This window comes from Eucalyptus grandis, chromosome 6, assembly GCF_016545825.1.
Source record: "Eucalyptus grandis isolate ANBG69807.140 chromosome 6, ASM1654582v1, whole genome shotgun sequence".
Lineage (NCBI taxonomy): Eukaryota > Viridiplantae > Streptophyta > Magnoliopsida > Myrtales > Myrtaceae > Eucalyptus > Eucalyptus grandis.
Window position 1 is genome coordinate 50,778,342 of NC_052617.1, and position 14,959 is coordinate 50,793,300.

At 42.8% G+C, this 14,959-nt stretch overlaps 2 protein-coding genes across 2 annotated transcripts; both read left to right on the plus strand.

The window, feature by feature from the left end:
• The first annotated feature begins 60 nt into the window (after positions 1–60).
• Positions 61–1,332, plus strand: LOC104452210 (EPIDERMAL PATTERNING FACTOR-like protein 8). The gene is made up of 2 exons (XM_010066713.3): positions 61–767; positions 930–1,332. The coding sequence occupies exons 1-2, from the start codon at positions 677–679 to the stop codon at positions 1,190–1,192; spliced, it is 354 nt and encodes a 117-aa protein (XP_010065015.2). The 5' UTR covers positions 61–676; the 3' UTR covers positions 1,193–1,332.
• Positions 1,333–2,356: 1,024 nt separating this feature from the next.
• Positions 2,357–4,550, plus strand: LOC104450558 (wiskott-Aldrich syndrome protein family member 2). The gene is made up of 2 exons (XM_010065162.3): positions 2,357–2,647; positions 4,134–4,550. Exons 1-2 carry the CDS (start codon positions 2,386–2,388, stop codon positions 4,271–4,273), a joined length of 402 nt encoding a protein of 133 aa, XP_010063464.1. The 5' UTR covers positions 2,357–2,385; the 3' UTR covers positions 4,274–4,550.
• The last annotated feature ends 10,409 nt before the right edge of the window (positions 4,551–14,959 follow it).

Below are 14,959 nucleotides of genomic sequence, written 5' to 3' on the forward strand. Positions count from 1 at the left end.
TCCTTATGAGGCCAAACCCCGCGTTCGATTGTTGTTATCTGACCGTATTCCTCGTGGTTTTCAAGTACTATGAATGACCAGAACAGAATTCTCACGTTATTTGTCCCTTAGTAGAATTCTTGGTAACCACATGCATGAGAAAAGCTCTGCGAACACCTTGTGAACATGCCGGACGAGCTGACAGGAGCTTTGGTACCCACTGAGGGGTACTACTCACCCAAATGGCGTCGGGACTGTCTTCAATGTGGCTCAGACGATGGTCCAAGCGTTCTGAAAAGTTTAAAACTTGGGATCAGCTAAAATGGGTCAGAGCCATCGTCTCAAAGATGATTAAGATAAAAGTAATTAAGGCATTCATTAAATACTTTTCAAAATGCACCAGTTTCCAATCTCCTCCTCCTCTTTCTTGTTGAATTTCTTCTCTATTGGTGAAGTATCTAAACTGTGTCTCTTCTACAGGGGACACCCCTCATTCTGGTTTCTCTCTCTCTACTGGTATTTCCTTTCCCTCCCATAAATTCCTGCCTCCCCTCACTAAGGATTGTCTCACGCAGTCGTCTCTCTCTCTCTCTCCCCCCTCTCGGTGTCTGTGCCTGTGGCTAATCCCTGCGTCTCCATTGTTACATGCAATATTCCACTTTCAGATACAGCTCGATTAGAAGTCGTGTGAACTACGATGGATAGCTCAACAGGCCATTCACATGCCTTGCTAGTTGCAGCAACTTTCATCTTCGTCTTCAGTCTCACAATCCCGCCACTAAACTCAGGTAAAAAGGAGGTCATCATATTCCCTTCTGAACTGGGTCACTCATTCTCTTTTCATCTTATGTCATGTCATGTTATCAAAGATTTCTTTTGAAGCGTTTTTCTATACTCAGTGTTCACCAGGTGGTGGCTTTTTTTATTTTTATTTGTTTCTTGTTTCCTAGCTGAGAGCCTGAAGCAGGGAGAGATGGTTCTGGGCTCGAGGCCTCCTGATTGTGTGGACAAGTGCCTCGGTTGCGCACCTTGTGTGCTGATTCTTGTAGTTCCGGGCTACCAGGAGAAGCATTTCGTGACATCGTCACGTGAAGATCACATCCAGAACTTCCAGACGGAGTGGCTCAGAACATCGTCATCGGGTGAAGGCGGCGATAGTTACTATCTCCTCTCGTGGAGATGCAGATGCGGAGACAAGATCTTTCGTCCTTAGATTCCAGCAAAACGAAAGTACCTGGAATTTAGTGTTATGTAGGCAGGATATCGCCCTTCTCTAGCTCGCTTTGCAGCAATGTCCAAACTCCTAGTGTTGTATGGGGTCTTAATCGCACAAATGCCGTGAACATTTTTTAAAGTAATGGAGCTGCTTCTATGTATTATCCCTTCTCATCCTAGTGCAATTTACTCGAAAACTTTAGGCGAGCGAGCGAGCGATGGAGAGAGCAATCGAGAGAGGCTAAATACAATTCGCACGAATGCAAATGGATGGACGTGAGATACATTATCATGTGGTCATGGGCGGATCAAAGTTCTTGGAGAGAACGGAGCAGGGCTTTTGGAAGCCGCATCTTGATGTTGCCAGTTCAAAGAAGGCTGCTTTTCAATACGTACAATATCACAAGTACGATCCCTCTTTTTCTGTCTCTGCTCGCTCTGAATCATACCATCGCTTCATCAGTTGGCCAACATTATTGCACCTTCCCCCAGCTTGAATATTCACCTTTCGAATTTTCAAGCATTACTGTCCAGGCATTTTCTTAGGTCGGTGTTACTCTCCAAGCTTTATTCATCCAACTTCCTAAGGTTTTATTTTGCCTGCTTCGTGCCACTTTGCCTCTAAACCGTCGACTAAACCTGCCTAGTTTATGGACGAAAATCACATTATGTCTCTAACGTGTGGCCATTCTCATTAACATATCCAGAACGGAATAAAGAAAATAATTTACCAAGTGACGGACCTACAAAAAGAGTGCATGGCTTGAGCTGGAAACTAGAATATAGAAAAGAAAGAAGACAGATCGATGGCGGAGTAATTAATTGTTCAGAAGATAGTGGACCGAGACTACCGATGCACAACTCCGTACAAACAAGCCAACTCATGTCGGAAAACTCCAAGGGCTGAAATTACACAAAACGGTGAAACTCAAGGTTACGCAAAAGCGAGAGAAACTCTTTTTTGGGGGGACAAAATTGAACATCAAGCTTTATGATGTGGTCCAACGTGAAATGCAACCCCAATTTTTTTCTTGGGCCCTTATATTGGGCCTCAGCTTCCACCCAACCCCAAGCCCAGCCCGGCCCAGCCCAGCCCAAGCCAGCACGATTCGCGATCTTCCATTCTCTCAAAACAAAATGGAAACTTTCATTTCATCGAGCAGCAACGACCCGTCTTTCTCTCTCTAGAAAATGCCGATTCTCTCACCTTTGACGTCGCTTCACGCGCCGCCGCCGAGCTCGATAGCTCCTCTGTTGTTCTCCTCCTCCTTCCGAATCCCCTGCTCTCCATTCTGCGCTTCCCCCTTCGAGGCCAACCGCGCTTCGTCTCCGCCAATCGATCTCGGCCGTCCACCCCTGCCATGCCGCCGCCGCCGCCTCGGGGCTGCTCGTGGTCCGCCCCCGCCGCCGGAGCCCGGTCCTCCGTCCGAAAATGGCTCTCGCCGGCTCAGGAGTATGCACTTTTGACTCTGCTAAGCTCGAAATATCCTCTTCCTGGATTGACCAGGATGTGCCCACGTGTACAATTTTCGATTTTGCGTATATTTGTATTATATCTCCATGGGCATGTACATGTCGAACTTAACTTAGTGTTTCGGCGTCGCTCATGCCATTACCATTTCCAACCGTATTAAGCTTGGCTGATTGTTAAGTTGGGTTCAATTGGCTAATTTCTTAGCATTGTAAAATGGAATAGCTTGGTGATTGATTTGAATTATGTGGTCTCTTAAATTACATCATTTGAATCGTCTCCATGATATGCACACGGTGCGTGCTTTTTAGGTCCTGTGAGAATCAGGATTCAGTAGGTTATTATGGCTCAAGGTTTTTCGATTATTTTGAAATATCACTTACATTCGTCGTGCTAGTTTGTAAATCGGAAAGCGCTTTTAATTTGTTCTTGGGCACGGTATAGATTGGATTATAATTAGCTTGCTTGTGTTTGAATGTGAATGATTGGCCATGCTTGTCAATAGTGCTTGAGTTTGTGATAACTAATGCGCCACATAAAAATAGGATTGCAGATTGTAGAAGACATCTCTTATTGTATGGATCTTATTCTTATGATGTAGATGTTGGTTGTAGTAAATGCTAGTTGGGGTAAAATCTCTTGATTGATTATTAGTTGAGTATGCATTACATGGTGAGTTTGAGCACTTCTATGTCTGACTTGTGTGGCTTTCTTTTCTCATCAATAGCGCTTCAAACCTTGACATGCGGGATAGGTTAGTCTGCAAATCTATGAGAGGCAGAATAGCTTTGTCGGATGTATTCGTCTTTTTGGTGCTGATTAGGTTAGGTGGAGGAGGTGGGAAGTGAATACTCAAAATCAAAATCGTCAAGCATCATAGAGTCTGCTGGAAAGACATTTAAAGGTTAACTGTCCTTCAAAGTGCGCTAGTTGTTTAGGAAGCGCACATGAGAGGCACTTTTTAACAGGCTTTTTGGTCATATCGGCAAGTAAGAGGAGATGAAAGCTGGGAATGAATCTTATGACTTCTTGGGTCTTGATTAAGGGTCAACCAATGCTTGGCTGATCCTTCTCTTGCTAATTTTCAAACAAGTTGTGGATTTTTGGGTAGTGTCGCTCTGCTTTGCAGATTTTGCTTTAGGGTGGCAGGTGTGGACACTTAAGGCTTATTTTGCATGAACTCCCATTACCGTTTGTTAAATTGCCCCCAAAGGATAAAAAGGCTTGAATTTTGAGTCCTTTCCAGGGAAGTGGGCTACTCTTCATTGCATCAAAGAATGAGTTCGCTTGTAGTCAAATTGTGGACTGGAAAAATTATGATATGTGATCTATCTATGTCATTATTAAGTTTCCTGTCAAGATATACCATGACACTGTCTGAGAATTGCAACTATGGCTGAAGCATCAGTTTTGAGCCTATTGATCTGCACCTGATATTCATTTGATTTTTTCTCTTCATCTGGGGCAGGCGTTGCAGCATCTTTATCTAGAGTTCAGGACAGTGTGCAGATTTTCTTTGCAGTTCTTTTCTGGATGTCTCTATTTTTCTGGGCCTCTGCATGGGACAGGAGAAATAGACCTAGCAAAGGGTCAAGATCTAGAAGATGATCCAGTTAGTTATGTTCTGTACATACCACTTGCAACTGTAATTACAGTTTAGGATACGAATGATAGTCAAATAGGTGGTGGATGCTGTTCCTATTTTCTTCTTACTTAATATATCCAAGTTCTGTAACAATTGCAATTGCTAGACTCATGTTAGATATACATTCAATTTGGCAGAATTTAGGTTCATTTGATTACCTTCTATCAGAGCAATATCCTGTTTAGCTTCTTTGATTTACTACACCATTGGAGGAGATAGATCTCCAAACGAATACCCCAACTGGATTTTATTGTCTTTTCTCTTTCCCTTTTTAAGCATAGCAGCCGCCACGCTTCAGATTGAACTGTTGATGTTGTGCATCCTGGTGATCTTATTAATCTCTGTTGATCTGATCTGTTCATGGGGGGTTGTTATGCTTGGTGCTAGTCACGTTTGTATCTCATTTGTGACGACAAAGAAGAACCAAGTCCTAAACGGAGGAGGGCGCTGCTTTGCGATGTTCTTCATAAGTATGTTCTTGTTTATTTAACCTCAGAGCATCTGTAGTCAATTTTAATTTTGGCCTTTTGTATGTACCAAGGGAACCTAACAAGGATAAAGCTAGTATCGTTTATAACGATTAAGTCATCGAGAAATGAATTGATAAAGGTTTATGTAATTTTGAAGATACTCTCTTCGCCTAAAAGAGGAAGCTAGACTCCTACCGGAACAACCAAATTGCGAAGGTCGACAGTCCAGGATGGCTGATAATTACGTCGGTAGTCATTCTGAAGATACACAATGTGGCATCTTTGTTCTCCAGAAAGATTGTTCGAGACCTTTTGGCCTATTTTGGAGGAGACTGATGAGCGTTCATGGAGGTAGGTATCACTGTTCTGGACGACGAAAACTTAAGCGACGGTTAAGAGTATCGTGCTCGTCGCTGTCAACCCCAGAGTAGTAATTGATGTTGGAGTCCACCTTCCGGCGATTGATCATTTGCGAAACCTGCCGGTAGCAATCGTTCCGATGATATCGATTTTTTCGTTGCGAATATCAAGCGTGCATGCGCGATGCACCTAAAATCACAGGAAATGAAAAATAACAATAATTGGTCAACAATTATCGCCCTTGTCTTTTTGGCTAGGTCACACTGAGGAGCAACGCAAAAACAGTAAAATCCAAAAGATGGGAAATCCTCGTCACAAGTCGCTTTTTGGAATCGCATCTTCTGAAACTACCAGGTGTCGCGAATTGTGTGGAGAACATGGGAGGAGGGCTGAGACGATAATGAAAGTCACCCGTCTCACTTATTTTACGTGTCGTCTCGTCGCTCGAGCAACGCAGTGCCGCCCAGATTCTCGCATGAGCTCGAGTCTGTCCACGTGCATGGCGCTAGAGGCGCATGCTCTTCACCGTCCTTTGCTTCCGCCGTGGGCTTATATCACGTTGCCACGATTTATAGGGTGCGCAGGAGAAGGCCATGCGCTGTAATGGAATTTAATGGCGACAGCTCTGGGGCGCGAGGTCACTCTGCGGAGACGCTTTTCTTATTTGTTTTCTCTTGCTGCGCTCCAGCACTGTATTTGTATTTTCTCAGCTGTTGTTATCAACTCAATCTCGATTGAAGTGTCTATTGATGAATGGACATATAAAGAATGAGGCACAGCTGGGCTTGTCATCTAGCCTTTTCAGCTTGCCACGATCGTAAACCACCTTTGTCGAGTAGAATTCTGTAAGAAGCCATGATAAAATGGAACCTGTGGGATGGAACATCCATGACAAGCACCTTCAGGAGCCATTTCAAGCCTATTGCAAGTTGATGAAAGTGATTAGAGATGTGACCGTATTGGGATGGCAAAGCACAGAAAACGGAGACGTTTAGATCTCGCAGGTTCCTGGATTTCTGAGGTTCGTGAGTTTGAGAAGTTCTAAGAGTTCTACATCTACTTATCCAATGTTTGGCGGGTGATAACTAATAATGCACTACCAAATAGGAGAATTATGACGTCATTGATTTCATATTTAGATGTAGATAATTTTCTTTTGTACCCGGTGTTGTACAAGTTTTTGTTTATACTTTAAATTTGAATGAATTTTACATATAGCATAATATACTATTAATAATAACATTCATTGGGCTCTAGCAAAAAATTATAATGTGTTTATAAAAGTACTTTTGGTTATCTTCCGATTATCACATTTGTCTTCTTGAGTTATTTTCCTGATTTGCTAAGGCATGGATTAGTCATGAAATAAATAATTATATATTTTTAGGAATTTTTATATGTAAGAAAAGATCCGGGGGTTAAATAAGTGATTTCTTATCTGGTGAATTTCTACTGTGGCCAAGTCAAGTATTGATATTTAAGTGAATTGTGAGCAAACTTCATTCCCATGGTAGTGCTTTTATTTAGTTGTTAGACTGAACAAGGTATGTTTAGCAAAATGATTAAATACTAAACTCAAATTGTAATAATCCATTAGTCGCGAATCTCCATAATTCTAGTGTGAAAAAAAAAATTGTACAAAAAACTAAACTCAATTATTGAGGATTGCTCCAGTGGCTACCCTTTCTACATGAGAAGAGAGGGAAGGAGAATTTGATTTTTGTTCTTTTAGGGGTAGGGGTGAATACGTTGCAAAGAAATAAGACAAAAGTTTGAAAGTAAGCTGAGAGTTAGAGTAGGACATACAAAAATAAGAAGAAGAAGAAGAAGAGCAAACTCAAAGAATTATGGGAAAATCTCAAATAAGGACCCAAAGTGAACCTATTTTCTCAAATAAGGACCCAAAATAGTCGTTGTCCAAAATAAGGATCTGAAGTGGGTAATAAGTCTCAAATAAGGACTGAACCCCACCCCGGCGAGCATGTAATATTTCCGATGGCCGGAGTATGGGCAATTTTGTCCACAAAAAATATTGATAGAATTTGACAAACCCTAAAACAAACCCCCAAACTCTTCACGTCTTTTGACCTAAAAAAAACCTCTTCACGTTCTCCTTTCTTCTTCTCTTCATCTTCTCCGTTCTTTGTCCTCTTTTGCTTGGAGCACTGAAATTTTCTATTAATGAAACACGAATTGAAACACAAAACGAAATCCCTACCTTCGTTTCTTCACATATTCTTTTTTTGTTTTCTGTCTTCGTTTCTTTCCAACGAAGAAAAAAAATCTCGAGTAAAGCCACCTTTTTGTTATTGAGACACTTGTGTGTAACACAAGGATCTCGATTCTTCATTATCCTTTCCTAGGTTTGCCATACACTTTGATTCACACTCCAGTTTCGTTCAAATTGGTGCAATCGATCCTTCGTTTGTTCAAAGTGGTTGTAACTTGTCGAAGCAACATGTCGACAAGGCGCGGGCATGTGGTGGAATATCACACAGATGGCAGCGAGGATGGTGATGGTAGGAAGAATTCTTTTGTTTTATGGTGTTATTTTTGCTTGTTTTGTTGGATTTATGAGTTTATGTCTCTTTTGTCCGACAAAATGCATATGAGTTGTGTCCACGATGGATTTCTAATTAGATATTACTGCTGTTGGGGTCCTACATGTTGCGATGGTGGTCCCTGTTTTGCGATTTTTTTATACTCTCTTTTTGTCTTTTTCTGGTTTATATTTTGTCGTTGATGGTTGGAACTCACGGCCTGTCATGGAATTTAAAAGCCCACATAGATTCTCATAGGGAAAGTAGATAGACATTTAAAAAAAAGAAGCTATAATTACTCTGATATAGGTACTCTGATAGAAAGTATTTAGAGGACGAAATTAGGTGGAAACACGTTGAGACAATCAATTTGAGTCTATGTGCGCATGAGTTTACAGTCAGAGCATGAGGGCATCTTGTTTCCAATAATTTTTGTGCGCACTACTTATTAGGAACTGGAGGTGTCTTGTTTTACGCATTTTTGTGCACTGGATGTAACTTCTAAAGCAGCAATTTGTTAGATTACTTGTTAGAAGTTCCTTCTTCTCAAGTTATTAATATGAAGACTATTTAATCTTTGTGTCAAGATGCATTGTAGATCCTGCTAGTTATCATTCCACAATTACTTAGTAAATTTGCAATTAAGTCTTCTTTATAGGATTGTGTTTTCAGCCTTGTTTGTTGAACGAGAAAGAGAGAATCCAGACAAAAGTTGAGTCGACTAAACTTAGTAGTTGTTTCCATAATTTTCAAGCCGATAACATATGAGCCTAAGAAATGCTTTGAATGGGATCAATTTTCTTTTCCTTATGGTATATATCTCTAAGTTTGGTTCTCGGGTCACCATGGTTGGCTCGCCTAGGGAGAAATTTATGGCAACATTGAAAACATTTTAACTCCATAATGCACAATATTTTGACAAACGGTATCCAAATAAAAGAGTGGTATATAGTCACTAGTGTGCCTAGTTTTCTTTCATTAATCAAAGCATGGTACAATTTTATTGCAATTGTTTACTATTTTTGTTTTGTTTTTTTTTCTGGTGTACGTTTTGCATGGAAATATATCAACTTTATTTTTGCTTCATTTTGCACCAGTTGAGGGATGTGAAGAACTAAACTATTCAATATATGATGGTGGGTATGATGGCGTTGCTAGAGAAGATGGGTTCGCCTTTGTTGATCTTGACGAGTTATACATGAGAAATGTAAGTTGTGCTAACAGTGATGATTCAATGGAGAGGGATATGGAGGTTGGAGACATCAGTCAGTATGTAGATGTGTTAGCTGACAATGTAGATTTCTTGAATATGAATGGCGAAAATGAGTATACACATCCCGAGTTTAATGCTGAGGTTGATATGGAAAATCCCGTCTTCAAGTTAGGAATGTGCTTTAGCAATGCCGAGGAGTTTAGAAAGGCCGTTAGGAACCATTCCATAAAAAATGGGAGAAAGGTGAGGTTTGTTAAGAATACACCTAATAAATTGAGGGCAGTGTGTTCGATGGTTGTGATTGGCTTATATATGCTTCCAAAGTGCAAAGGGAGCATACTTTACAAGTCAAAACCTTTAACTCCATACATACATGTAATAGAGCTCTACATGTTCCTCAAATAAGCACTAAATGGTTAGCAAACAAGTACAATGATAGGTTGAGAAACAATCCTACATGGCCAGGTGCTTCAATGAAAAAAACTGTGACATCCCGATTTTTCCGATTCTATTTTCAATAAATTGAGACGGGCATTTCGTTGGCACGCATATAGTTCTTTTCCTGGAGTTGGCCACTCATGTGGAAACTATACATCGGGTGAATTTGTTAAGAGTTTCTAATGCATCGGACTCGAGAATTTGAGGGAAGCGACCTTTCACCGAGCTAGTCACAAGGTTCATTACGGCACAATTAAAATCGATTAAAGATTGGAGATAGGTCGACTCGACAGAGGCATGTGATCGGGTGTGGGTGATTCCACCGGATCGCACCATTCTTGTCGATTGGCACTAGACCAAACTTTTCATCGATTGGAGTGCCTGTGTTCGTATTTGAAACCCTGAGATTCGACAACCGAAAGTCGCCAATGTTTCAAAGATGTACATTGTGGCTTGAGATGATCAACCACGGAGTGGAGATGCATGAAAATTTCTAAAGCTACCGGTAGATTGGCCGCGCAAGATCGTGCCAAAGTGAAATTAACCGTGGAATTGAGATCGGGTCGAAATTGGAAGTCCGGTGTGTCACAAATCATTTCAAGATCATTGAATCATCTTTGGAAGATTTTTCATGCAAGCCGAGCGTTTTAGCAAAATAATCAAGAAATGGCCGATTTGACCCGAGAAATAGTAGGCTCGTCTTTGGTTGTCTTTTGGGACTTAAGTTGGTTCTAGACAAGTGAAGATGTGAATTGAAGTGTGGTGACATTGGATTAATTTTATGGACTTGATTTGATTGATTGGAAGAGAATCGAGTGGAATTGAAGAATTTGTTGTACAAAAGTTTCGTATCGGCGGAAAAGTAAAATGAACCCGTGGAGAAAGGTTGTGGGAGATAGTGGAAGATGACCTCATGTGAGTCGTCATGGTGGTGAAGCCATGTGTGAGGGATTAAAGAAAAGGAAAAAGAAAAGAAAAGAGCCCCACTCCTTCTCTCTCCTCCCTCTCTTCCTCCTCTCTCCCGTTGGCTTCTCCTCCATCTTCATTGTGCGAAGACCAGAAAATTTCAGAGAAGAAGGAGCTGCAGCCATGGTCGTCCACTCCCGCCTGCACGCCATCGTCGCCGTCGCGGTCGCCGCTCGCTGCCGCCGCCCCGCGCGTCTCCGCCCGCTCACCGTCGCAGCCCCGCGAGCTGCTCCGCCCAGCCGCCTCCGTTTGCTACCCGGGATCTCAGATCTGGTCGGACGCCGAGCAGAAACCAGCAGCTCCGCCTATCGCCGTTCGCCCGTCGCCGCCGTCGCGCATCTACCTCGCGCTCGCCCGCGCCTGGCCGCGCGCCGCTCCGCCCGCTTCGCCCAGCTCGTCGTCCCGAGCTGCTGTTCAGCTCGCGCAAGAGCTGTCGGAGCTCATTCGTCGCCGCCAGCCACCGCCATAGCTCCTCCGCCCTTTCCGACCCGAACCGGCGCCGGATCTGGCCTCTCTCAACCTTGAACCGCCGCGGACAGCAGCTGCAGAAAATGGGTATGGCAGCCCCTTCTTGGCCCGTTTTGGCCGCCTTCCCGAGCCCGGATGCTCGGCCCGCTTTGAGGAAAGTCGATCCTCGCGTCGTCCTCGTCGTTTTGGTTCGCTCGGCTCGCTAATCCGGTGAGTTTAACTCACTAAACCTCGCTTAGAGGGTTAATTATGCTTTAGGTGTGCTTAGTTTATGTTAAGTGTGATTAGGTGGTTAGTTTGATTTATTTAAGGGTGGTTTATATTAATGTGTTTAATTAGCTTAAATTGTGTTTAAATTAAAGTTAAGTGGGTGTTTATATTAATACAAACCTTGATGTGACAAAAATGAATTTACTTTTGATTTATTTAAATATCTCGAAATTATTGAATAATTAAATAATATTTTAATATTCGAAATTATTAAAATATTATTATTTCATTATTTTCGGAATAAATATAATTATTTATTAAATTCGCAAATTTTGGTTTAATCTCTAAATTCGTAATTTCGTACCGTCGCTACTGATATCGTTCGGATTTTGAAATTGATGATTGGATATTTTAAATTGAGTGTGGATCGTGAAAAATATGGATATTATTATTATATTAATTTTCGGAATAAATTTAATTATTTAATAAATTCTGAAAATTTTTGGGAACCTTATTTACTCGTAATTTCGTGCCGATCCCCTTTGTGCATTTAGAATTTGATATTGATGATTGGTTGTGGCGAATTGAGTGTGATTGCGATATATATGGATTCTTTGTAAATTTCTAAGTGTGGGAATTGAGGAGAGATGAGGTAGTGAATATGCCACCTATTAGAGGTCGCGCAGGTGGGGCCGTTTATGCCACCTATTAGAGGTCGCGCCCGATGGGGCGTGATACCACGATAAAGGTCGCGCCAGTGGGCCGTTTATGCCACCTATTAGAGGTCGCGCCCGATGGGGCCGTGATATGCCACCTGATAAAGGTCGCGCCGAGTGGGGCCGTTTTTATGCCACCTATTAGAGGTCGCGCCGATGGGGCCGTGATATGCCACCGATAAAGGTCGCGCCGGTGGGGCCGTTTTATGCCACCTATTGAGGTCGCGCCACGGGGCCGTGGTGCCACTGTTAAAGGTCGCGCAGAGTAGGGCCGTAGTTGAGAGCAATGATTGATTTGCTAGAATGACATGAAATCGGCGAGTCGATTGATCGCCGAGACGATCCAAGTGGTTGAATTGTTTTGATAATGTGATTGAGCCACGGTTGTTTGGTTATCATAATTGCACGTGGTTGGTTTATATAAATTGTGCTAACCTGCAGATGAAGGCTGAGGCGAGGTAAGTCTTCTGGGTGATGTGGCTAGGCCACCGGGCGTATTTTCTTCTAATAGGGGTTTAGGGGTTGAACTTGCCGAGACGTGGTCTCGGTGGTTATTGAATAACCATTTCGGGTCCCCGATGGACGGAGAGCGGCCGAGATAGCTTTGGTTGGCCATGAAGAGTTGGAGAAGTGAAGTCATAAGGATTGGAGATCGTGTACGTCTTGTAGGTCGTAGGATAATCTCTTTTTAAGAGCCGAGTCTTTTGTAGACTTTTGGTAGTAGACCTGCGTTTTGTAATTTCGTTGATTTGAAAGTGTTATGTTGTGATTTTGTTTCTGCTTTTCTATCCCAAGTTAAATGTTGTCGGGGATTTGTTTCGCTCGCATGCGTAAAGAAATGAATGGGTCGGCGACATATCCGGGATGTCGCATTCAAGATCGACCGTAGTGGGATGTGCGCGCGCTCGGGGTTCGGGCGTGACATCCCGTTCAAGTGGTATCGAGCATGGTCCGTGTATGGAGTGATAAGGTGCGATGAGTCTTGGGATAGTTAGTAGGAAAGGCTTTTAATATGCCGATGCATGTGGTTGATAGTTGATTGGTAGTATGTTTGTGGGGTCACTCAAATTCTAACCCTGGTGTTGGAATTGAAAAACGGCGTCTATATAGTCTCGTAGCATGAGTGACTAGGAGTGGAGAACTCCTTGGAGAAGGTTGGTAGGACCTATACCTCGGGGTAGGATGCGACAAGAGTCACTGAGGTAGAGCGCAGCTTAGACCGGCCGCGAGTGTGAGAGTCCGCCGCAAGTCTAAGTCTTGAGAATGTTATAGCACCGAATGATCCTAGGTTTAATAGGATTGTTAAGGCGCTAGTGTTCCTTGGAAGCTCGTTGGGTCGATAAGTTCGGGATCGAGCCGCCGCCGTTGCCAAGCTTCTATTCTTGTCGGTGTTTTGACCGCCGTTGTTATTGTCATGCCTGTTGAAGCCTAATCTCGGAGTTGTAATCGAGGATCAAGTCTTCGTATTCGAGTCAAGGTTCGGTTTAGACGAGAGATGAAAATCGGTTGGGGAGAAAAGCCGATGTCGAAGAAAGATGCCCTGTTTCACCCAACCTGAAGAGTTGAGTTGGAAAGTCGGTGCTCAACTCGATCGATGTGTGTTGCGTCCGTAAGAAAAGACATGGATTCGTTCCCGTCTTTGTAAGAGGGAAAGGACTTGTTACGGGTGTCGCCAGTAAAGCCATTTGATCAAAGATGGCTTGTATAGATGGATGGAACTATAGTCATTTTCGCATCGTTGTTGATAAGACGAACAGGGAAACATGCTTCGGGACATTTAGGGGGTACTTGGAACAGGACCCAAAGTGCAAGGAATGGTGCATGATGTTCCTTGATGGGAAGTAGATGACTCCATGATTGTGTCCGAGTTTGTGGAAAAGAGAGTGAGTCAACCCAATGTCGAGTAAAAAGAGAGCATGCTTTGAATATGGCTAGCACGATCATTGGGTTAGGAGGCGTCCGTGTAAGTTCAGGAGAATGTAAGCACTGTTACTGCAGATAGAATGCCACTAGGATGGCGAAAGGAATAATAATGGATCGACTATGCATTAATCAAGGGAAGAATTGTCAAATTTGTAGTCAGAAAGAGAAATGGAGTTCGCAATTGAATTAGCACCGGAACGAGCCGAGTCCCAAGGCTCCTTACCTAGGATGGTATTACCAAGTTAAAAGAACGAAGGTGCAGATGCGGGAAGTGTTGAATAGGAGATTCATACGTTCCAAAGTGCATCACCTTGGGAGCACTTGTTCTATTCATGAAGAAGAAAGTTGTTTCGTTGTGTTTGTACATTGATATTCCTCGAGATCGGCGGAGGTCGGTGTATCATCGGTTGAGGTTCGGGGAGAAAGACATACCGGAAGTTAGCATCTCGCACTCGATACGGCAATTGTGAGTTCACCGTAATAATGTGTGGTTTGATGGACACCTTAATTGTTTGTTTGGGTCTAATGTGCATAATGTTTAAGGGTACTTGAATCGCCTCGTGATCGTGTTCATTGAAGTTATCTGGTGTGTCCAAAGAGTGCGGAGGAGCACGAGAGATATTTGGAGAGGGTACTTCGGACCTTGAGTGCTTTTGGATTTTACGATAAACTTAGCAAGTGTGAGTTTTAGATGACTCGTGTTGCGCTCCTAGGTCACGTGATTTCGGGCGAAGAAATCTCCGTAGACCCCGTCCAAGATTAAAAGCAAAGGGGCGATTAGTCGAGATTGACTACGGTGATAGAGATTAGAAGTTTTGGGATTAGCAGGATATTACGAAGTTTTGTGGAAGGGATTTCGGCGTCGGTGTTGCGGTTGATTCGACTGCGAGGAAGTAAGAAAAGTTTGTGTAGACGAGATAAGTGCGAGCGTAGTTTTCAAGAGCTTAAGCAGAAGCTGACTATCGCACTTGTGCTTACTATTCCATTTGGTCATAGAAGTGATGAGATATATAGTGATGCATCGTTTAAAGGATTGGGTTGTGTGTGATACAACGGGGATAGGGTTGTGGCATATGCGCCCGTCGGTGGAGACCTCGGGAGTTGAATATGAGATATCGTCATTTGGATGGAACTCATTAAGGATTACAACTATGATATTTTGCATCACTGCGGAAAGGTGAGCAAAGTTGCGGATCTGCACCGAGTCGAGAGTCCTTAGTTGCATAGTTGGTACTCAAGGATTTGATCTTAATTGAGAAAGTTTGAAATTCGGTTTTCAAATCTAAGGTAGGCCACCTTTGGAATCTTATGATTACCCTCAGAATTGAGCCGAGAGAGCAGATCG

Coding starts and splice junctions, on each gene's coding strand:
- LOC104452210 (XM_010066713.3), top strand. CDS start 677: ATGGATAGCTCAACAGGCCATTCACATGCCTTGCTAGTTGCAGCAACT. Junction 768..929: donor AATCCCGCCACTAAACTCAG/GTAAAAAGGAGG, acceptor CTTGTTTCCTAG/CTGAGAGCCTGAAGCAGGGA.
- LOC104450558 (XM_010065162.3), top strand. CDS start 2,386: ATGCCGATTCTCTCACCTTTGACGTCGCTTCACGCGCCGCCGCCGAGC. Junction 2,648..4,133: donor TGGCTCTCGCCGGCTCAGGA/GTATGCACTTTT, acceptor CATCTGGGGCAG/GCGTTGCAGCATCTTTATCT.